Genomic DNA, 23889 nt, shown 5'->3' with positions numbered 1-23889 from the left:
TGAGAATAAAATATCTGTATGCCATCACTCATCACTCTGAGATGTTTTTCTGTGCATCTTATGATTTTAAACCATTTAAATCCTGTTCATAAAGGTACCTTAAAACAGTTGTGTTTCTCCCCACCCTCCCCCACCCTCCCACTTTAACATGTATTTTCACTAATTATTTTCTTGTTGGGTATTCTTTCAAAGATGACATAAAGTTGTTTGTACTATTTCTTGTTTTTAGAAGTTTTTTAGAGTATTTGATGCTACACATCTGTTTTCTTCAGGGAAGACTCTTTCAATTTTGTCTTAATTTCTATCCATTAAAATTATGAAGAGTAATCTAAATAAATGAGAAACATTTCCGAGAGAGAATACTTATTAAAATATGCAGGCAAGTCTGCATTCTAAATCCAGGTGTTGAACATCTCAAGATCTGCACATCTACAGAATATAAATGTCATGCTAAGTGTTGATTCAAGGCAAACACTAAGTGATCAGAAGTGAATTTGGAAAGCTTGTTTGGTAATTTTTGATTGCTTGTTTAGTATTTTTTCATTGCTGCCTCTTTTTACCCCTTACCTCAGTGCTTTTAATTCTTCAGTCCCTGTTGCTGTGTGAGATGCCTTGTATCCCTGCCCACAACTCCCCTCCATATTCATGTCGTTTGACTGCAGTGGCCACAATCCTGGGCCTGCAGTCAGGACGGGGATTAATGGCTGCCACTGCTTTTCTATCCCCAGTGCTCACACAGGCTGTTAAGGCATTTGATCCAGACTTGCTGTTGTGTGGGGATGGGGAGTCAGGCTCAGTCTGCTATCCTACAGCTGTGGGATGTGAGGCCTTTGGTCCTGTTTTTTCCAATATATGCCCCCTGCTTTTCATGCAGGACGTGCTCACTGAGCCTTCACCACCTCTCTTTTCTCAGGATGGGTGTTTTTAGGTCCGTGCTGCAAATAGAACTTAGACCAGACTGTTTGCAGTCAGAGAGGGGAATGTATGTGAAGCTGGTGGAGCTAAAGAAGTGTCTGAGAAACATCCTTTTCCAGGAGCACTGATTGCCTGGCCTTGCAGTGCTCCAAAGTAGTGATGTTTGGTGGGTTGTTACCAAAATAAAGAAGGGGTTAAGGCAGCCATTCAGCAAGGGACTTAAAATATTGTGTACCTACTGCTTACCTAGAGAAGTTGTGGATGATTCATCCATGCAGCCATTTAAGGCCAGGCTGAATAGAGCCCTGGGCAGCTTGATTTGGTGAGTGGCATGCCTGCCTGTGGCACGAGGTTGGAACTGGGTGGGCTTTGAGGTCCCTTCCAGTCTAAGCCATTCTTTGATCCTATGATACTAACAGAATTACTGATTGATAGATTTAGTCACCAGGTACTTCCTGAGTTCTCCCTTCTGAAGACATGAGATGCATACCTTTTTCTTAAGGCGTTTTGTAAAGTGTTGTCTTGGTCCTTAAGGGGGAATTTCTCCCCTGTGCTTAAATGGAACAAAGAGTACAAGCTAATTTAAAAAAAAATACGTTTCTTACTTTATCTTATTTTCAAAGCAAATTGTTGCAAATTCCACAATAGAGAGAGATAAGATGGAATTTAATTGCCATGAAGAGGTAGAACCCCACTACCTCCCAGGGGTGTCCACTTGTGTGGTCCCAGGAGGATTTGGAAGGCAATACTGTGGATAAGCATGGCCATAGTTGCTTGTTCTCAGAGCTCAGGATGAGAGGAGAGCTTACTGTCCAGGCTGGGCTTCCATGTATCTGTTACTCAAGGATGGTAATGAAGCATTTGCTGTTGTACGTGAGTTCTGTTTTGTAGCATGACAGTGATTTTGATTAACAAACACATGCCCTCTGACTGCCCCCGAGGGTTTAGATATTGTGGCAGAAAGTGACTTTTGTGCCTGCATAGATGTATATTGTAAATTTTTTTAATGTCAGCAGCCTTGCTTCTGCCTCCCCATAAAAATTCACTGCTTTGAGGGATTCTGCATGATGGGCTTTTGAAATCTATGCAGTTCAGCTGTCAGGAGCTGTATTTACAAAAGAAATCCAATAAACTCATCAATGACACAGCAGGCATCTTATGCTGCCTATTATTTTGGCAACTGTCAATGGAATTCCCCATACAGGAAAATCCTGTAAATGTATCAACCCTCTTATGTATAATTTTAAAGTCAATCCTGAAGGATTCTGTTGCTGATATATCATGGTTTTGCAGTTGTTTCTAGAAGGCTTCTTTGGAACCCTCTTGACTCCACCATGGGCAAGTACATGGGGTTTTCTGTAAGCATTATCCCTTGGTGACATCATGAGTAACTTGAGGATATTCAGAAGAGTTAATGAGGGCCACTTCTGAGAACATGAGTCATCTGTGACACTGAGTTACAAATACTTACTGTCTTTGGGCTCTACTCACATGAGCCTTAAAATGTTCCATGAATACGAGGTGGGGACAGCAGTAGTGACTGAAATTACATGGAACTTCTTTTTCTTTTTTTATCCACTGTAGGTGTTCTCTGCTTGCCGGACAGCTTGAACCTTCACAAAGACCAGCAACGGTCAAACAAGCCTGGGGAAGTGCAAATGTTCAGCCAGTCCGAGCTAAGGACCATCGAGCAGTCTTTACTGGCTACACGTGTGGGGAGCATTGCCGAGCTCAGTAAGTACAAGGTTGTTTATAGTGCTTGGATCTCTTTCCTCAGAGTAAAACAAAGCCACCTGCATTGTCTGGCTGTGCAGTGGGAAGACAGGAGCACACGTGTAACACTGAAGGAGACACTGGAGCAGACTTCAGCCATGTTTATGCTCCGTGGCTGGCACTGAAACTTGAAGCTGGAGCCATAGGAGGAAAGAAGTCTCAGCAATGGCTACAGATTCTTTGCACACACTGCTCTTGTTTTTAAAGATGAGAGATCCTTGAAGTGTTTAAAGAAAAGGTAGATGTGACATGATAGTCACAGACTGAAGCAGAGCTACATCCATCTATGTTACATGAGAGGTCCCTTGCTTTTCCGGTTCTAGCAGAGGAAAAAAAACACTGCTCAAACCTGAATCAGACCAATTAGCACCTGGAAGATAAATAATTTGTTATTAATCAAAACATTTCTGGAGAAATGTGCCTGATTATTATATCTGAAAGCTTTGATTACAGCACAGATAAATTATTTATGGTTTTCTGAATACTACCTGGCTGCTCTGATGGCAGGAGGCAAATGCCATGTAAATCCTCATACAACATGGGGTTTACAGTTAGCAGAAGAGCCTCGTTGGGATTTTTTATAAGTAAAGGAGCCTTCCAGTCACATTTTCTGTATAGACAGACAAAGTTATGGATGGGAAAACAGATGCTCAGGGAAAAAAAAAAAAAAAAAAAAAAGAGTTGTTTTTCGTTTTCCTGAGCTCCACTGTGAAATTTTTGGGAGAAACCATAGAATCAAATGTAAAAACACACACAGCTCAACTTACTGTTCTCAATGTTGGATTCTGCATGATTGACACTAAACAATAACACTGTCACCTCAGGTGCAATTTCTCAGCCTTTTCTGTAACAACACGAGCAATGAAATGCATAATGTCGGGGCTCAGCTTAGGTGCTGTTTAGGAGCCCAGTGGATGCACTGTGAATGTTTATCTGCAAGCCGCAATATGAATTTGTTTTCAACTTGCTAATTTTCCTCTGTTCCGGTGAAATGTCAACAAGCCAAGAGCTCTTACATGCCTTAGCGTGAAGTGTTGCTCAGTCTCTGGAATCAGGTGTTCAGTGTTATTCAAATTAAGTAATTTCTGCTTATTTATTTCACACATATGAAATACACAACAGTACTTTCCATGTGCCAAGTAAATTATTCATGATATTTCTTCCTCTCTTAAAGTACATATGGTTATATTTTAGTAAGTATGTGATCTGTGGATATTTCAGAGTTTTTTTTTTTCCCATCTTGGGCTATTTTGTTCCTCTATACACAACAGAAGACCCAGGATCTTTAGGACCCCCTCACCCGTGGTGAATATGGTTTGCTCTGTATGTGTCTGTTGACTCCAAACGCAGGCAAAACGCTCTTCAGGGTGGCCAACTTGAAGAACACAGCACCTCAGTGGGAGTTAGATGCAGCTGTCAGAGAGAGCTTGGCACACAGCAAGCTGACAGCACTCCAGAAAGCCCTCTGGACAACAATGAGGGCACCTCCCCATACTCTGCAAGCAGATGCATGTCATGGAAGAAAATGTAGGAGTAGTGGTAGCTGGCAAAGCTTGCAAGGCTTTCTGTTCAAGCAGATACAAATCTGTGTTGTGGAGTGATGCTGGTGCAGAGTTCAAAACTTAATTCTGAAGCATCGAGAGAGGTGCTGGGTGTCAGTGAGCAAAATGTGGTGGATTTAAGGGAAAATCATTAAACAGAGGAAAGTTCGAGGATACAAGGGGTACTGCTGCCTGTCTGTTCAGCACTTGTGTGTTTGCCTCTGGAATCAGTGCTGGCTGTGATCTGGAGGTTACAGCAAGCCATAGCTATGGAGGGAGACTGGGGAAGCAGCAGCAGGGCAGAGCCATAGGGAACACCTGGGCATCGCAGTGAATCAAGTGGGGAAGTGGAGGAGGATATCTGATTGTCATGGTGTGAGGTAGGGTTGTAGAGCCTTGAAATTGGTGCTGCGGAGAGAAGGGGAAATAGCAAATTCTGGCATGGAGAAAGTGGGATACAAGGGAAGCATTACCTATGTAAAAGCCCCTGCTCTTGTGGGGATGTATAAAGTGAATGGGCACAACTTTGAAACAGAAGGGAATTAAGAGCACAGTAGCTGTGAAGAGAGGAATAGGATGAAACCAGGGATGCGTGGCAAGGATGAAAGCTTGACCTGCTGTGGTAACAGAGCAGCAGAACCCAAATGTGTGTCTGTAACATCCCATGACTTGCAGTGTCCCAGGAGTTAGGATTTAATTTGTCTTCTCCGTAACTGCACAAGAAACAAGGGCAGAGTGATCTTTCAATAGAGAAACTTACTTCTATCTCACAGGTGGAAAAAAAAGAGAAAAGATTCTAATTGAATGAGATTTCCTAGAGTTTATCAACATTAATAATTAAAACATTGAGAGCATACAGAATAACTAGGTTTAATGCATGTAAATTTCATTGGAGGAAAGACATTCCTGAATCTTGGTTTTGCCTGGCATGCTCACACGTAGCAGTGTGACCAGCTGCTGGAGACATGGAGAACAGGAAATCAAATCTATCCCTTGGAAGATGACAGATGGCAAGCAGGGCCTGCTTATTGGCCAGCATCTGTATTACTTCTGCTCAGGTCTTCTCAGTTTCTTCCCAGTCTTTGTCCCAGGTGGAAAATAGAGTTACTTATCATAAGTGAAAAGCATTGCATAGTGTGATATCCCCACCTTCTCCTATGTGAGGCACTTTCTGGTCTGCTACCTTCATGTTATCTCCTGCCCATCTTCTTAGTCCCTTTTTCTTTCCTCTTTCTTTTCTGTCAAGAGTTGACAGCTGGTTATGCAGGGGAGGGCTGAAGATTTTCTGGGGGAAAATGTTCACCTTTTGGCTGCAGTATGAAATTAATTACTGGTGTCACTTACAGCAGTTTAAGCTACTTGGTTTAGCTGTGTCATTCCTTTAAGTAGTGCAGAAATTGTCTGCTGTGGCAGACGAGTACTGTATCTACTGTCATGCCAATGAGGGACTTCTTAGAACGCTGTGGTAAGGGCTTTTGAGGACATTTTTGGGGACAACTGAACTTCTTTATGTCTCTGCCAGCTTCATGTTTCCTGAAACTGGCACACCTCGATTGGTGCCATTTGTCAGGATCTGCTGGTGGTATCAACCAGCAGCCTTACAGCCCCAAATCTGCAGAGCATGCTGACAGGATCTCTGTGCAGTATGCCCATCCCACTGGGCATGGTCATCCGCCAAGGGGGATGCAGGATGGGTGGGAGGTGTCCAAAATTTCCTTCTCTTCCTGCCCTTGCCTGGAAACTTCACTATCCATCAGTGGTGATATCTGTGCATGAAGTTCATGGTCATCTGGACTGTGATATTAGTATTTGTTCATTTTTTGCTGTTAGCACATTAGAAAAGGCCGTTTAGGTGAACTGTGCCTCCCCAGGAATGACAGAGGTAAGAGAGAACATGGGAAATGGTGGGCTGGTGAGCACAACTGTAGATGAACCCTAACACAGTCCACTCTGGAGAAGTCTGACCTTCAGTGAAGTGTCCTCAGATGTATCCAAACTTACAGACGCTGCTCTGGTGCCCACAGATCCCACTTGGCACTACAGTGTGGCATTACCTCTTGCTATCTTCTCACAGAGTCAGCAGGTTGGATGCAATGGCCTGGGCATTGACTGTCTCTGGGATGTCCTAGCATGGCAGAGCAGTGCTGCTAGCTTTGTTGTGTTCTTCTGAAAATAAGAAGTAATACTGCTGACCTATGGAAAATTAAAGCAAGGCTTTGTTTCTAGGATTCAAGAGGAGAATGTAAATAGAGACCTAATTCTGTATCGCAATTACTGAGGTAATATGTGATTCTGAGGAAAAGACTTGAAAAATTAATGTGAAACCTTATTCATTAAAATATAATGAACATGGCAGAAAGTTAAGGAACAACAGTAAATTTTGCTTATGTTATATTGGCATTTTAGTATTCAGGAATTGTAATTGCCTACTACGGTGTGTTTTAAAATAATGTCATTTCATTTGAAATGCTTATTATATAGAGAACATTGGGAAGAACTGAAGCACAGCTGAAATAATAGGATTTAAAAGAGCAGTTTGACAGTATTTCACTGTTTGTTCTTAGAGAAAATATTTCCAGACTAGGAGAATTCTTCTGGATTTCCAATTCTTCCCTTTAATCTCCTTTCTATTTAGACAGAAGCAGATCTTTGCTTGAGGCCTGCTTTGTCCAGGGATGGCCAGGTTGCTCTGGCCTTCCTCGGTGAGAAGTTGGCTATCCAGTCTTGTGCAAACCACGGTGACTGGTAATGGGGAGGTACTGCTCTTGAGTGTTAACTGGGATGAGTAGGTGTTTTGATTTTAAAATGGGGTAATCTGAAGATAAATATGTAACTAAACACTGCTGATCTCAGCACTTCATAGCCTTTGAATGATGTTTAACTTAAACAGCTTCCAACTTTGATGTTCAAGCTGGTATTTCCTCCACATCACCACTCGGGTCTCAGTGAGGTTTTCCTTTTCACCATTGGAAAAATGCTACTCTTCCCCATCATCCTCTCTGTGCCTCCACAGTGCTGAATGTATGCATTTCCAAAATAACAGGCTCCCAGTAGATCTTGGCACACTTTAGGGATGAAAGGAAGCTTTACTGCTCAAGCGTTAGTAGAAATGTACTTGTACATACCAACACTGTTTTTCATTTCTGCTCTCAGCCCCAGCCAAGGAGATGATGAAAGTCAGCATCCCTTCCCTTGTCTTTTCATCTAGTCTCACTCCTGTACAACTAACAGGGAGGAGAGCCATACAAATTGATTCCTATATTGTAAATAAGAAGTAAAGTCCAGGCTTAAGCAAATACTGGGATACAGGTGATTGCTGGAAGGGTGGCATCTGAAGGAGAATTGTTGTAAGTGCAGTGCTTATTTACTGCCAGAACAAAAGCACTGTTTGTCAGATATTTTTCTTAGACTAAGCAGCACTGTAGAGAAAGACCAGAGCATTTTCTTGATTAACAGTTCTTTTCACTCAGTGCAGTGCAGAGCTAAGCAGAGATACTGGCTGAATCCTGCAGTTCACATAGCAGTGCTCCCTTCAGTGCAGAGTTTGACCATAGAGCTGATAGCTTCAGTGGGTACTTCCTGGATGTGGCAATACAGCTGTCACTGCTAACAGTCCAGTCATCACCTTGGTGGATGGGGGTTTCTGGAGCTCCAGCCCTCCACCACTCTCCCCGATAACCCAACAGATCAGCTCAGGACTCCCCTGCATAAATCACCTTTGAGGTACGGATTGTTAAAACAGCATTTTCCTTTCCTCAGGTTTGTTATCATCCACAGGCAGACCACAGGCAGTCAGCTGGGGCAGAGTGAATATGCTTGGCCTGGCTTGCTCAGGCACGTGGGCTCTTAATTCTGGTCCGTGTCAGGCCAGAGAAAAATCCAATTATGGTGGTCCAAAAAGGCAGAGTGAAGGGCTCTGCCTTAGGTTAGGAGATGAACTTCTGAGTCAAAGGCTGTTTTGTTTGGAGCTGACATTGTATGAGGGGAGTCAAATGTAAACATTATGCTTGCCTCATTGGATAAGAGACTTTGAAAATAAGAATATTATTATAATAGGTATGTAAAGTTGAAAAGGCTTAATTATTATTGTGGCTTTTTAATGGGATATATTCAATCCTTTTTCTATCTTCAAAGGCTTTACAAACACTAAATTGCACTCAAACACGTACTCTGTCATATAAATAGAACCTTTTTGTGATAGGGAGATAAGACGAGATAAAAGGTTAAATGATCTGCTGGGGGGCACAGTGGAGCCAAAATTGGCTGCTTGTGTACTGGTCTTTCTTTTGGTACCAAATTCGGAGCTTGGGACCACAGCTCCTTCCTCTGCTTTTCTGTAGGAGAGATAAATGGCTGTTAGGAAAACAAAAAATTAGCTGGGATAGCAGGGAGCAATTTCACACAGGAGCACAATGCTGGCACTGTAGACAAGCAGGCAGGAATGGGGAGACTATTGCAAGGTGAGTTTGATGATGATTCTGCAGCAGGTGGGGTATTCCAGTGACTGTGTGTTATGACACCCCAAGTGCACTCATAGCCCCAGGCAGCTGGCTCTTGGGTTTGGAGTGCGCTGTATGCCAAGAATAGCATAGCTCCATGTTTGAATATACATGGTGCACGCACACAGTAGGGTATGTGATAGACACTTTCTTGTGTGCCCCCACCCTAGCTGTCTGCAGACTCCTTTCCTAGTACAGATGAGAGTTAATAATAAAGACCTCCAGTAAATAATCTCAGGGAAAGTTTTGCTTAAGCAGTTCTTGCTTAGCTGACTTTCGAGACATACAGATGGATGGACTTCCAGAGGCAGAGCAAACGTGCAGGAGCAGTGTAGCTAGAATCATAAATGTGTGGATGCTTTGGGCAGCTGACTGAGCAGATGACTGCGGGCACTCTGCTGTCATACAAGAGGCACTGTTAAACTTGTATTAAGCTTGTATTCACCTGCATTCATGCGCTCACAGGCATACGCCTGGGTGAGCTGTAGCAATACATCACTTTGATGCAGAAACCAGATGCAACAGGCAGGCAGGAAGGGAGAGAGACTTTACTTACAGTATAGGGAGGATGCAGGATGCCATGGCTACTAGATAGCAGTCTAACTGGATAGGTCTCGATTTTTTTATCAGGGTTATAATTCATGTTTTCAACACAGTCTCTCTAGAGCTGACCCTGAGCAAAAGCTGTAGATCCAAGGCCTTAACGCTGAGCTGTGAGATGAATCCATATCAAGAAAAGGAATTTGAACCTGAGTTGTACGCTTGTAAGGGGGCAAACTTTGGAAACTGCTGGCCATGCTATGGAATTTGGTATCTGAAATGCAGCTCTCTATCCCAAACTTCTGATCGTGTGGACAGCTCTGAAGGATGGACAGAACTGCAGCTTGTGGCTCTGTCCCGTTCTTTAAGGAGAACATGTTCACCCAGGGAACACTGTGAAGCAGCAATGCTTACTGTCCATAAGCCCCACTGCAGGGCATGATTCTCAGCAGGCCAAAACACACAACGTAGTCACGAAGAGCTGGAGGGGTGGTCAGATCACTGTTACTGAACCAACATGTTCTGCCTGCAATATATTCTTACATGTTCTCTATAAATGTGGCCTACTGCTTAGTGCCCTAGTGTCACGCCTGAAGAGATCTGTGGTGACATCAGAGATCCTCCTTCCTCCCCTGAGCTTTGAAGGAATGACACAAGTTGAATAACTGTGTGCAGAACTATTGTTTCTAAGTTGTTCTTGGAACAAGAAAAACTAGAGACTGGTGTCATTGGGAGCGGCTCAGCTAGGATCAGCCCAGCATCATTCACCAGTTAGGCATGGCTGTGCAAGCACACAACTGAACATTTTAAGCTGCGCAGCTTTATCCCTGAGCCTGCTCCTAAGCAGGTGAACTTGGAAGATCAAGTCCATCATGCCAGACCATAAAATCCTGCAGGATGCTTGTCAGAAGAGGGATATTAGACATCTTTCATTTCCTTCTTCTTCTTGTTGTTGTTTTTCTGCTTTTTCCCCCATTCTCTGTTAAACAATACAAAACAGACATTACTTTGTAAGCACTGGGGTCTAAAATAAAAACAGCGGTGGTAACAGGTTTTACTGAAGGCATTCACTGTCAAAAGATGTTTAGCTGGTCACTGTTGAGAGGGCTGGAGCATTCCAGTTGCGTGCTGTGGGTTGCTGAACGTAGCACCCCCGTGCTGCCTAACCTTCCCTGTCACATCACATCTCCGACTTGCAGTCAGTGAAGCCATTCCTTAAATATTCAGTATGGCCTTAAACCAGGCCCATGTCACAGCATGCATATTACATAATATTCTGCATCTTTAAGTTAAATGTATGCATGTGGGTTTTGAGTTCATAAAAAGCACTGAGGTGCCCTTCTTCTTGTAGTCATGGGAAAGCTGTAGTGCTGGTGGATGCAGCCCTGCTTTCTTCATCTCTTTGCTGGCAGACAGGCCCAGCCTGGGCTTCTCTTCAAGGCTGCCAAGCTCATCCTGGGGCTGCCACTGTCTTTGCTGTGCTCCAGGAGCCTTCCCTCCAGTTCTGGCTTCCTAGCTTCACAACACAAGCACGCCCGCATGTCCCCCCGCCTCGCTGCTCGTTTCTTGTCTGTCCCACACGATGTGATGTCTTCCTTTCCCCAGTTCTGCCAGCACAACAGTTGGTGTGGCGGCTCATTTGGCTCGCGTTGCATAAATTGTGGAAGTGTTTATTTGGTTTAAATTAAAAACAAAGTCATGTTGGCGAGGTTTTTCATCAGGCAGCTCAGTTCTGTGGTCTGCTCTGCAGATGGGTTGCAGGCCATGGCACAGGGGCAGGAGAGAGTGCAGGGGATCTGGGGTGTGGATCTCTGCCCAGCCCCCTGCATCATGACACTGCAACCATCAGGAGCAGCATCAGCAACTTACAAGAGCAACTCCAATCTGGGATTTATTTTAGTTTTTTTGGCAGTGTTGCACTCAGGCGTTTATTGGCCTTTTGGATGCACTCAGCTCATACGTTTGAGATGTATTTTGAGGGCCAGAAGCTGGGATTCTCACACGTACCCACCAGGAGTGAAAGGAAAGCATGCAAAACTGCAAGCTGCACAAGCACACAAGAGCCAGCAATGCTGTGAGCAGGTGAGTTCACCTTGCAGAGCATTGCTGTAGCTCTGAAGAGCAGAGCCTCAAATTCAAGATTGCCCGTGATGTTCAGATAGATTGTGGCTCTTGCAGCTGGCAAGGAGAGTCTGCTTCAGCATGGAAGTGAGTCTGGGTTCTGCATTGAGACTTGAGCAGGCTGAGCAACTGCTGAAGGCCAGAGCAGGGAGTCCCATCAAGGAGCTGCATGTGCATAGGCTATGTGGGCCGGAGTCTAGAAGAGTTTCAAGGTCAGTGAATAGAGCAACTGAACTCAATGCATTCTTTGTTGGAAGCAAATAGAGAAGCAACAGCATCTTAGTGAGGAAGAACAGACAAAGCAAAATGTGGCAGGGTCTGAAAGAGTGCACGTCCATCTCAAACCAGATGTTACGCTACACCACATTTTACAGAGTACACATTAAGTACTGCTGTACAGTGTGCACGGCTGTCAGCTCCCTCCTCAGCCCTGATGTGCTCAGACACTGTCTCTGCCCTGAAGATTTGGCACTGTTACTCGATGTGGCTGGAATAGAGAAGGGCACTGGGGGTATAGTGGCTGCTCCAAGGTTATACAGCGGAATAAAACTGAAACCAGAGATTCCTGTCCTGCCTCCAGTGTTTGGCCCAATAGATAGCAAGCTTATAATGTGGCTTTTTATGCTTGCTTACTGCCCTCTGTGAAGCTCAGTGCTTTATAGGTATTGATTATTTAAGCCCTGAGTTGTACCTGATAGAGGAATGTTATAATAATTGTTAGTACAGCATTTATTTCAAGTGTAGCCAGAGATAACATAGCAAAGGGTAAAGCAAGATCTAAGCCAATCAATTCTTGATATAATGTAATTAAATGATACTTTATACATAAGAAGCATTAATTCAGCTTTAATGGCTTGAATTGGCTTAGGTTTCTTAAGAAGCAATTGAGGAAATACAGAATAAAAGGATGAACTCCTGGTCATGTTGAAATTGATTGGAGTTTTGCCATCAATCCCAGTGAGGCTCGAGTTTCTCCAACCGTGCATCAGCAGTGATGCTGAGCTGGCTGCCCTGCACTCGTCATTCCTTCTGCTGCTGCTTTTCCTTACTCAGCGTGCCATTCCCTCCAGTGCTGGATGTGTCATACCAGTCGCATCACCCAGGGACTTGATGAGGAATGTGGGTGAAGTAATGTTGCTGACTGAATCTTGGCCTAAACTGTATCCTGATTTTATTTATCTTTTGGTACAGAAACCAGAGGAGTTCTCTGATGCATACCATCTCAGTCCATTTAACTACGATTGTTCATGTGTCTAGCCGTAACTACATGCTGCAGTGCCTTGGTGGCTTGGGTCTGAAAAGACTGCATTTAGTACAGCTCCTTTTTTCTGCTTTTGCTATTATTGCTAAACCTGGATGTTGCACGTAGTATATCTGCATCATCTTTTTATTTTTTCCTTTTGGAGAAGAAGAATTTGCCTCTGCTGTCAGTGATGTTGCTAGTGTCCCCATGCGAGGCTTGGCAGTGCACATCTGCTGTGAGAGACTGGGGTGAGTGAAGGGTGTCCCAAACTTTGCCCCTGTTTGACTGCAGATAATTTTGAGCAGGACTGACACAGTCCTCAGTCCTGACTTCAGGCACATCTGTTTCACTGGTGGGCCTGATTCTGCAGGCATTCCACATGCACATCTGCTCCTGGAAATTATGTATATGCAGGGCTGCAAGACTGGTCCTATCATGACTATTTCCTGGCAGTGGGAGAAGGCAGAAACTATTTTTAAATGAAAGCTTTGAATCAGAAGAATATTGCAGAGTGCAGCAAAATTTGTGTCAAAACCCTGAAATCATGGACTCGGCAGTTTTCTCATGCCAGCGGTTTTCTTCTTTTTATGGTTTTAAGACTGTGTTTTTGGAGAATTGGGCTGAGTGTTTTTTGGTTTTGAGATGTTTCTATTCTTCCTGATGCGCATTATCTCAGCAGCAGCATTCCCTGTGCAAGTCAGGCTGGGGAGAGGCAATGCACTGTGATGTGTTAGCAGGGGTGGGGCTTTGCAAAAGAAAACAAAAGAAAACAAAAAAACTTCTGATTTGCCTTGCACACAATCAAAATGGTGCTTAAAGTTTGCCCCTAGGTTCATTATTCAGCTGTTTTGTTTGTTTTCAGATTTTGTGTTATGTTCCTACCTCTGTGTACGTTTCCAACTTCTCTTGGAAGTTGGTCATTTAGGAAAACTGAAAAAGAGAAAACCTGTGTTTCTTTCTCTTAGCACCAGGAAATTATGCCCTCTTTTCCCCATCACTTGCTTTTGCATAGCTCAAGGATGACCCAAAAGGCTTTTGCTCAGATTTTCATTTAAAACGAACCATTTGATTTGATCAGAGAACATTATTTCCCCCCAAAGAACTTTTTGAATGATCTGAAGATGTAAAAACAGGCAGTTTATAACCAAAATTGTTTTGCTGTCTTTTATATAGTGGTCACTAAATAGCTAATGTCATAAAATCCACTGCCTCAGAGGGATATGTTTTAGTTAATTAGTTACAATCAGTACAGTGCTTAGGCAGTCAGTGCTCCTGCCTGTATATTTGACTGCTAACATAATCATAGGTTAGCATATCATGGCTTATTTCCCGTACCTGTACTGCAAGGAAACTTTCAGAATCGCATAATCACAGAGGGAGACAATGAGCATCTTTCTAATCAGCCATTTTCCATTCTCTGGACTCCTGAATAGCTCAGGTAAACCTAATTCTCGGATTTCCTGTTCAACAAACATGAAGTTTCCCAGTCCAACTTGGACTTAGAAATAGTTATTTCACTTGCACATTTCTGATGATACTGTCTTAAGCCTTGTTTTCCAGAGCCATGGAGTTGACTCTGGTCACAGGTCCATAGGTGTAAGCCCTCCTTATTTTGGGGGCAGCAACTGCCCCTGTGGGGTAAGGGACTGTGTTTTGGGAAGATGGCACAATGTCCAAAGGGAGGCCATTCACAAGTGATGTCCTCTGGGGCCTGGTGCTAGGTCCAGTCCTCTTCAACATCTTCATTAATGATCTGGATTCCGGGCAGTGTACCCACAGCAAGTTTGCAGACTTGTTTATAAGAAAGCTGGGAGGAGTGGCTGATGTACCAAAGGCCATGCTGCCATCCATAGACCGGCTGGAGAGTTGGGCTGACAGGAGCCTCATGTTGATCAACAAATGGAAGTGCAAAAAGCATGGGCACACATGGAAAGCAGTTTAGTATGAAAAGGACCTAGGGGTCCCAGTGGACACCAAATTGAAGCTAGCAATGTGCCCTTGCCCAAGAGAAGGCTAATGGTATCCTGGGCAGCATTAAGAAGAATATTGCCAGTGGGTGGAGGAGGTGATCCTTCCTCTCTCCTTTGCCCTGCTGAGTTCACACCTGGAATGTTGGGTTCAGTTCTGGGCTCTCCAATACAGAGGAGACATAAAACTTGGAGAGAGTCCAAGTCCTCTCCTATATGAAGAGACTGAGAGAGGAGGGGCTGTTCAGGCTGGAGAAGAGGAGGTTCAGGGGGATCTCATCACTGTGTGCAAGGGAGGATGCAAAGAGGACACTTCGCAGTGTTGCCAGAAAAAGAGGCAGCAGGCACAAACAAGCAGAGGAGATCAGGAAACGCTGTGGTAGTATGGTAGTGACTGAGCATGCCCAGGCCAGGGTCTGTGGGAGTCCTGCTTGAGCTGAGATTGGAGCAGATGGATCCACAGGTTCCTCTGAATCTCAGACATTCTGTGATTCTGTAACTTTTGGAACTAGGAGTCTGGCATTCTCCAAGGGCTGTAGGTGGCTGTGACCCTGACCCCAGTGGACTGGTTCTCGTGGCAGTGCTGAGATGGGCCAGCCTGACACTGCTTAGGGTCACTGAGCGCACTGTATTCACGCATCCCTTCAGGGGCTTGTCTGCAGCCCAGATATGTCACCACACTGTATAAACAACCAAGCCTGGTGATTAATATTGCACAGATTCTACTTTTGACTGTTTAGGTTCTCCAAAATTAAATGGTAAGGGAAGACAACCTGGTGCATTCTTTGGTTCGAAAACTTGGGGGAAATATAGTAGCATAAGGGAAAGAGAGAGAGATAAAAGCCCAGCGTTCACCCAGGTCTTGCTTTCCAGGTGACCTCGTATCCCGAGCCATGCACCACCTCCAGCCACTGAATGCCAAGCAGCACGGGAATGGCACGCCAATGCACCAGAAGCAGGGATCACTCTACTGGGAGCCGGAGGCTTTGTACACCCTCTGCTACTTCATGCACTGCCCGCAGATGGAGTGGGAAAACCCGAACGTGGAGCCATCAAAAGTCACACTGCAGACTGAGAGGTAAGAGCTACCTTAGAGTGTGTTTAATATCTTTGTGCAGACATTTTGCTGATAAATCAGTGTTGCTGGCTAATTGCTAATTACAGCTTGTGCATACGAGGCTGCAGAGCAGTCTGTTTTGGCTTGGGATCACCTTTTTGAAATCCCGTTTCTCTTGCTGAAGTGCTCCATGACTGACCCAATATATATCAAAAGTGACACCCAGTGGCTACATTCAGCAAATTGGTTCCAGATGTGCACTTGGTAGAGATTTCCGTTTTCTTTCTTTGTTGCTCAGCTATTCTATATTTTGGAAAAGAAAATGAGAACTTCTATTTCTGGCATAGCAGGTCTAGGTTTAAATGTGTCTTTCTACACATTAATAGGGTTTGACAGCTGTGATTTGGGAAGTGGAAAATGAGTAGAGTAGTGTGTAGCAAGGAGGGGTTGTTAAAGACGCAGTGCCCCTGTTGTGCGAGGTACCAGGGTAGGTTATGTACTCTGCACAAGAGGAACTTGGGGCTGTGAGCTCCTGCCCAGCTTGCGGGGTGTCCTGCTTGGGATGTGGCTGCATCCAGCTCTGCTGACTTCATCCACCCTTTAGTATCAACCAGGGCAGAAGAAGTGAGTTCAAGACTCAGTCCTGACTCAGAATCCTCTGTAAAGAAAGGAGATGTAGATAAAGCCATCTTGTCAAAAACGCAGCAGCCTCTTCTAGTAATAAGAGCCAAGCTCTGCCTCCACTTGTGGTCTGAGGTATGTTCTGTTATTTCACTTCCCTGAACCGGGAGTTGCCACTGAGGAGATGAGAGGAATGGCCAGTGCTTGAAAAGAGATGGATATTCATGTTTAAGATGGTGTATCATGATGGTGCAAATGCAAACTGAACTCCACATTCATGTCCTGATGTACCATGCTGTATGTATGAGCCAAACTGATGCACACATGCACTGACAGTTGCATGTATGGGGCTTGGTTACTGTTTTAGTATGAAGTTTGCATCTCAAAAGCAGTGTTTGAGAATGGCATTACATATGTAACTGTAAGTGGTATATAATATGATATTTTCATTGAAATATTTTTAAATTGATTCATAGAAAATCAGACAAGAAGAAACTCTGGCATTAGTGATGCTACTGGGAACTTTGCCATTTTTCTTTGGGTGGCATTTTGTTTTTTTCCAAGTTTGGGTCACTCAGCACGGTCTTTGGTTTTTGCTCTATTGATTCCCATGTGTGAAAGAAACAGAAAGGGAAGTTAAAATAACTTGAAATTTTTATATCTTTCTAAATTAGTTTTATTTCATGAATTGTTAGCCAACCTGGCTCTTGCAGAAGGCCTACCTCATGAGCAAGAGTTCTTGTGGTTAGTACTGCGCTAAAAGTGGTGACTGAAATTAGAAGATAGTCTCACCTGATCTGTAGTCACTATCTGTGGGAGTTAATGCCATTGGGACCAGTGGAACTATAAAGATTAGTAACAATGAGGCTCTGGTTTTGTAAAATTTCTAAAGACTTTCCTGTGGAAGGTGAAAGGGGCAGGAATATTTGTAGAATCTCATTTAGCATTTGCTTTAATAGATTTTCCTTTTCCTGAGGTACTCTTGATATATCTTCTCTTTGTTAGAGCAATTGAAATGCTGATTATATAAAGCCAGATGCAATTTCTCTTCTTTGCTATATTACAAGTATTCAGTTTGGCAAAATGTCTTCCTTTGGAAGACCGGTTTAACAACTGTGGTGTGTGGTTAGGGCCAAAGTAAGTACTCAGTGTTATTGCCAAGTGTTTGTGGTCAATTTTGGAAGGAACAGATACTCCTTCTATTGCCTAATCAAACATGCGTTTGTACTTTGTGCTGGAAAACACAAGTGGAAGTGATGCAGGGGTAAGCACGTGCCCAGATATTTCCACTGGATGTGCTCTGTAGCATGCCTCACCAGCACCAGCTGGATGCAAGTATCTTGGGCTGCCCAGCAAGTAATCCAGTTCAGCTGATTTCTATTTAGTGCTCTGAGAAGCCTCCCTTCATATTTCCAGTCAAAGACTTATTAGTGCTGTTTCTTTATATGCAGGCATGCTTTATGGTCCATGACTTATTTCTGGTGTTTTCAGTTTTCGTGGTGGGTTTTTATGCATTATGAGGAAGTGGGTTTGTTAAACATGACATTTTTATATGCAGAATATTTGCAGGCTTGATGCCTTATCTCTGTTCCTTATTCCCTCTTTTCCTTCGGCTGTGACAATGACTTTTATGTTGGAAAAAACACAGAGAGAAGGAAGAAGATCCAGGCAATTTCTCCCTTCCCTGGCCTCTCTGGGTCCCGGCTGGTGCAGAGAAGCCAGAAAATGAGTGGATCTGGCCACAGACAATATTTTCTTGGAATGAGGGTTGTACTTGGCTCATTTGAAGACAACCTGGCTACTATTTTGGCCCTCTTTCCTGATCATGCATGCCCAGGATGGGGAGAGGGTTATGAGATGTGGCCAGAGAACTCCCCAAGTTCTCGCAGGGCTCAGTGGCCTAATGGGAGCTTCTCCTCCTTCTCAACCATCTCTACTCCACTCGGGCTTGGGCTCTCAACCACAGTTGAATTGGGTTGAGTTATAAAACCGCAAAGGCCCTGCTTGTTCTTCTGCAGCAGCTGGATGTGGAAGGGAAGCTGGAGCCTAATCCCTGCAACCAGTATGGTTGTAGTCCTGCCTGGGTTAGCACTTTCTAGCACAAAAAGAAACACCTCCTGTAAAGTCTCATGGGATGCATAAAATCGGATGTTTACCTTTGAATAAATCCAACATTTCGCTTCTAGGGAGTATTTTCTAGGGAGTGTTTCTCTGTGTTTGCTCTTCACGGAGGTAAAGAAATAAGAATGCAGTCTATTTATAATAGTGGTTGTCTTCACATAAAATGAAAGGGAAAAAATACTATGCAATAATGAGGCTGGGAGAGTAGGAAAGTGGCTAGGATTTCTCAGAAAATCTGGAAAATACTCCCTGCTTCTCAAGCTCCAGCGATCCCAACCTCCAAATTCATATGCTTCTTTCAATCTGATCAGATTTGAATAAACCCTGTGCCTTTTGGCTGTGTTGTTGGCACTACCACAAGCCAGTCCTGCTGGGATGGATTATCTCATGGCCCTGGGTACCATGTAGATGGCTATTTTGGCAGGTGTGAAGGTGCAGGAGGGGATGTGGATCTGTTTGTGAGGCCACTGTTCCTAATGCATCCAGCCAGAATGCAATGGAGACGTTTGTCTTGTGCCAGATGTTGTCTGTGAAACCATCATTCCTCTGGTGCCCTCACGTGCGGGTGGCTGCAGATTATTTAGGTTTGTTCATTCTTCTGCTTTCCTGGGAATTAAAAAAGGAAGAATTTGTCAATTAGATCACTGTTGCCAAGATTTCTTTCTAGCTTCCTGCTTCTAGTTTAATAAAAGGATCTGTCCCGTGGTTGTGTTTTGCTTCTAGGCTTCCAAAATTATTGCAAGTAATTTCTTAAGCACCGGAAAGCACAGAATCTGTAGTTGCAGATTTGTTTGATGCTTTTTCCTTAAGTGGTTCCTTACCCACTTTTACCCACAGCTGTATTGACAAAGTCCTCATGACTTCCTAACTCTCCATGTTCTCCATTAACAACTCATTGAGAAGCAGTGGCTCAGCACTCAGCCTGTCCAGGGACACCCATTAATTCTGCTCATAAGGCAGCAAAGCGCCTTCCCCAGCAATTCCTCAGTTCCTTCAGCACTTGGTACGGCTGTGTCCATAAAATAGCCATAAAACCATTTCACTAAGAATACAGCCAGGAAGATGTGGCCCTGCTTTAAATCATTCTGTGGTGCGAACTCCAGCAAAGGCGAGCAGAAAGCCGAGCAACCCCACAGGAGTGCTGCTGAGAGTGGAGAAAGCACAAGCATTGCACCTCTGGGAGAAATTAGAATGGGAAAGTCCTGCTATGAAACTGGTTTACCCTGCGGTGTGTTTGCAGAAGACATTACACATGTTTGGCGTGCTAGTATGGCATAACCTTGTATTAACCCCATGGTAAAACCATGGCCTCGCTGAACTCAGGAGTTATCACCATTGCTTATTTCTCTGGGAGCCACTGAAAGGGAATCTCAAATTCATCCTCATTCATCCTCTGCATTTGCATCCTAAGTATCAAACTTCCCACTTGTTAAAAATCGCTTCAGAATTGGTATTGGCAGCTGCCTGCAGCGTGCTGGATTGCACATGGCACACGAAGCAGCACAGACAGCATTTGTAGCTCTGCTGTCAGGCACCAACCATATCCTTGCGGTGCTGGGGCTGTATTCTAAATCTAATTTATCAAGCAAGGCTTAAGCTGTCCGTGTGATCGCTATAGGATTTGTTAAATAGAGAAAACTGTGTGCACCATTGAGAGGAATGTAGCACCAGGGCTGCTCTGCGCCCCGTTCCCGACAGCACTCCTGCGGCTGGCTTCTTTCCAGGGATTTCTGTCGCAGCCAGGCGTGTCACATTCGATGTCAGAACAGCCTGGGAAACATCCCCCTGCTGTCACTGCCGGACAAGTCATCACTCTGACTTGGTTGTGTTTCAGGTCTTGCCCAGAAATGCTTTCGTGCAGGAGAGGCAATGGGACTGCGTGCCCAACCCCTGGGTGTGAGCTGAAGGCCTGTGACTTGCGTATCTCCTGGTGCAGACCCAAGCACTGCAGGCTGGGTGCATAGAGCATATGGGTGAACGCTCTCTCTGCTTAGGCAGATCCTTCAGCCTGAGTGAAATGTAGAACTGCCTTTCTCAGAGTCTTGGGCCATGCTTAGCAAGGCTTCTGGACTCACAGAGGAGTTGAGCAGCTGGCTCCCTGTGCAGCACCTCTGGAGTGCAGTGGGAAGTGTTGGCTCTCAAGGAAGACAAGGAGTTTGTGGTTTAAATATAAAATGCATGTACTGCAGCCCGGAAACCCATTCAAAATGTCTGCTAAGGACTGGAGAAAGTGTACTTTTCTGGTCTCCAGTAGTGCTAACAATGGGTTAGTATTATATATATGGTTTTATTGTGTTTTCTAAAAGAAGATTGTAAGAGTCAAGAATGTGCAATGTGCATCTTGGGATTTTCTTTCAACAACACCCATGAAAATATAAACATTAAGGACAAACAAATGAAATGATCTTTGCATCATTTTAAATTTGCTGACTCATATCTGCAAGCAGAAACATCTCTCCACCTTTGTCTGAATATGCTTTTCTTGTAAAGGTACGGCCTTCCCTTCTCTGCTGGAGGGTAAGGTGTATGAGGAGCAGCTGAGGGCCCTGGTTTGCTCAGCACAGAGCAGAGGAGCTAAGGGGAGGCCTGATGGCGGCTGCAGCTCCTCACAGGGAGCGGAGGGGCAGCGCTGAGCTCTGCTCTGTGTGACAGCGACAGGGCCTGAGGGAACGGCATGGAGCTGTGTCAGGGAAGGGGTGGCTGAATGTCAGGGACAGGGTCAGGGACAGGACCCAGACAGTGGTCACGGCCCCAAGCTACTGGAGTTCAAGGTGCATGGGGACATTGCTGTCAGAAATACAATCTGATTTCTGGGTGGTGCTTTGTGTAGCCAGGGGTTGGACTCTATGATGCTTGTGCTCTCTTCTAACTCGGGATGTTCTGTGACTCTGTTGTCAGAAGTACTGCTCACTCTCACTTGTTGCTTTCAAAATTTTAAATGCCAGCAATGACCTATGTTTTAAGGTAAAGCAAGGTCAGGTCTGTACAGCTGTGGCCACTTTCTATCTGCTGAAACTGAGAGAGGGACAGCAAGAAACATCTGAGATTCAGTTAAGACAGTTGTGCCTGCAGATGTCTGCAAAGCAGAGGAGCTCATGAGTCCTGAACTGTCCCAAAATAGCTGTGAGAAAAGTGTAGGGTGTGGGGCTGCAGCAGGAAATTAGGGAATGCCAGTGAGGTCAGGGTTTGGTCTTCACAGCTGTAGCTGAGTATGTGCTGTCACTTCCCCAGTGCGTCCCATGAGCCTCAAATAGATGTGGAAGAGGAAGGAGGCCTGAGATGCTGCTCCTGTAGGAATAGGTGTCTTAATGTGGTGACAGCAGCCCTTATAATTCTCTTCAGTTTAAGCAGGAGCGCAGTGAGGGCATCTCGAGGATGATCTGGTTGTCCCCTTGCCAAGGGCTGGGGACAGTGCTGAGAAGGGTCTGGCCTCTTGGGAGCTCTTCATTCTCCTCCCCCTGCAGCTCTTCTGCATGGGACCAGGGCTGCCTCTGCACAGAGACTTCTCTTTGCATCCCCGTCTGGGACAGTACTTCCCTTAGTTCAGGAAAATGTCAAAACTTGTGCCAAAATCCATTCATTTTCGGGACATGACTTAAGATCATGTTTAGCTTCCCAGCAGTGCATGGAAGTTGCCTGGTGTGTGCCCTTACCGCTAAGCTCAGGTGCAGAGGGGGTAGAGGAGGAGGTCAATGACTTCTCTGCTTCTCTGCTCTGGATCTCCTTGTTGCTGCCTGCCTTTGTGCAGCAGAGATAAATCAGTTGTGAGTGCTATAATGATGTGATGCATTCACTTGATCTGGTTTTGCAGAGTGTCATTTGGAAAGTGATACATATCTTGCTGATGTCATGCTATCTTGTGGATTGCTGCCTTCCTATAACTTTGTAATCCTTTCTCCTTTGGCACACAAATAGCATTCAAAAAAACCCAACTAACTTCACATGATGCATGGACTCCTGAAGGGTATTTTTAACCTATTGCTCTGAACCATATTTGGTTCTCCTCTCAAAACACAAATTCCTTGACATGCTCAGATAGGCAGTGGTGGGGCTTTTTGTCCTGGAAAAAAGAATGTAATATATTCTGAGTGAATCCCACATCCTCCCATGCAGAGTAAAACTGGCCTTCAGAGAAAATCCCGCAGCTTCCCTATAACACTGCTTCTCTTCCCTTTCAGGATTTATTGCACCAAATAAATTCATTTCTATTTCTCTGCTGAAGCTTGCAAGATCAAGAGAGAAAACATGACATCTTACAGCAGAGTTGGTTCAGTTCCTGTAAAGAGTTTTATTTGCCCTGCTCATTACTGCAGTGGGGCAAATCTTCTGCTGGGTGAGCTTCTGCCCTGCACAAGAGGGGAGAATAAATGGGCTCCCAAGTTGCCTGTTTTATAGGAGGGTGAACTATAGCCTAGACTTTAGCTTCCTGTTAACTGTTTCCAATGCACCAAGGTCTGTGTGTAAATATATGCATTTTTACACTTCTAGCATGATTTGCACTGCTTCCCTGTTTACTCAGTGAGTGATGAAAGCAACTCCCACTGATCAGTTGTTCCCAGCAGTCCTGGCTGCAGGGAGCTGCCTTGCCAGGCCCTTTGCCACCAGCCTTCTGGAGCAGCACACAGCAGAATTCCCTACTTTTTTGTCCCTGGCTTTCCTTAGGGTGAAATAGTGTACGCTCTCCAGCCTCCGACCACTGCCATCACTATGATCCAGCTGGGCTCTGGAAATCTGATCACAGTGGTTGTGAGAGTTTGTTCTCTTCTTATCATTCTCCTTCCATGGCAATGGCAGGTCTGGAGAAAGGGAAAGCTGGGAAACAAATGCAGCCTGATTTCAAGGTGATGGAAATACATTTGAATGGAATAATAATGGAAGTGTCAAGTCAGCAAAAGTTGTCATATTTCAGAAGGAGGTTAGTCGTTTACATGCGAATTCTCATGTGAATTGGGAACCTGGTGTCCTAGGGAAAGTCAGAGGCCTTAGGGCTTCTGCATCCTTCAGCACTTTTGAAATATCTCATCCCTCCTTAAGGACATTAATATCAGAGCTCTGTAAAGTTGGTTCTTAAAAAGAAAAAATAAATGGCATAAAAAACTATAAATAGGAAGAAGATATTCTAGAATCAACATTTGATTAAATCTTTTTTCTCAGGGTAGGTAGATTATTTTTGAGTAAAGTTAGGTATTTAAAATGCAAAGTTTTTGCCTACAGGGTACCTACTCCAGCCTTTTTCTTCTCTCTGTTGGAAGGGGCTACAGAAGGCAAGACAAGTCAGGCAAAGCAATATCAGATAAAAAAGAGCAGGAGAAAGGAAGGAAGCAGAAGCAGGGGATGATGCTACTAACAAAATGAGATACTGAGCTAATAAACATAGAATGTATGGCTAAGAAGGAGAAAGGGAGCCATGAAGGAAAGATAAAATGATTGCCTTTTTTCCAGGGCAAAAATGCTGATAAAAGGTATAAGGTTCAGGAGGAGAAGGTAGAAG

General features: G+C 44.4%; 1 protein-coding gene across 3 annotated transcripts in view; it reads left to right on the top strand.

Moving 5' to 3' along the window:
* The window catches only part of ABTB3 (ankyrin repeat and BTB domain containing 3), a 167841-nt gene that overhangs the window by 94601 nt on the left and 49351 nt on the right, over positions 1–23889 (top strand). For all 3 annotated transcript variants that reach the window (XM_085227593.1, XM_085227582.1, XM_085227591.1), the window contains exons 2-3: positions 2500–2649; positions 15473–15677. In XM_085227593.1, the coding sequence (XP_085083719.1) occupies positions 2500–2649; positions 15473–15677 (355 nt within the window). The remainder of the gene's footprint in view (positions 1–2499; positions 2650–15472; positions 15678–23889) is intronic.

This window comes from Meleagris gallopavo, chromosome 1 (assembly GCF_905368555.1).
Source record: "Meleagris gallopavo chromosome 1, MGAL_WU_HG_1.1, whole genome shotgun sequence".
Taxonomy (NCBI): Eukaryota; Metazoa; Chordata; class Aves; order Galliformes; family Phasianidae; genus Meleagris; species Meleagris gallopavo.
The sequence above is the reverse complement of the archived record's forward strand: the minus strand, read 5'-3'. Positions and strand labels throughout refer to the sequence as shown.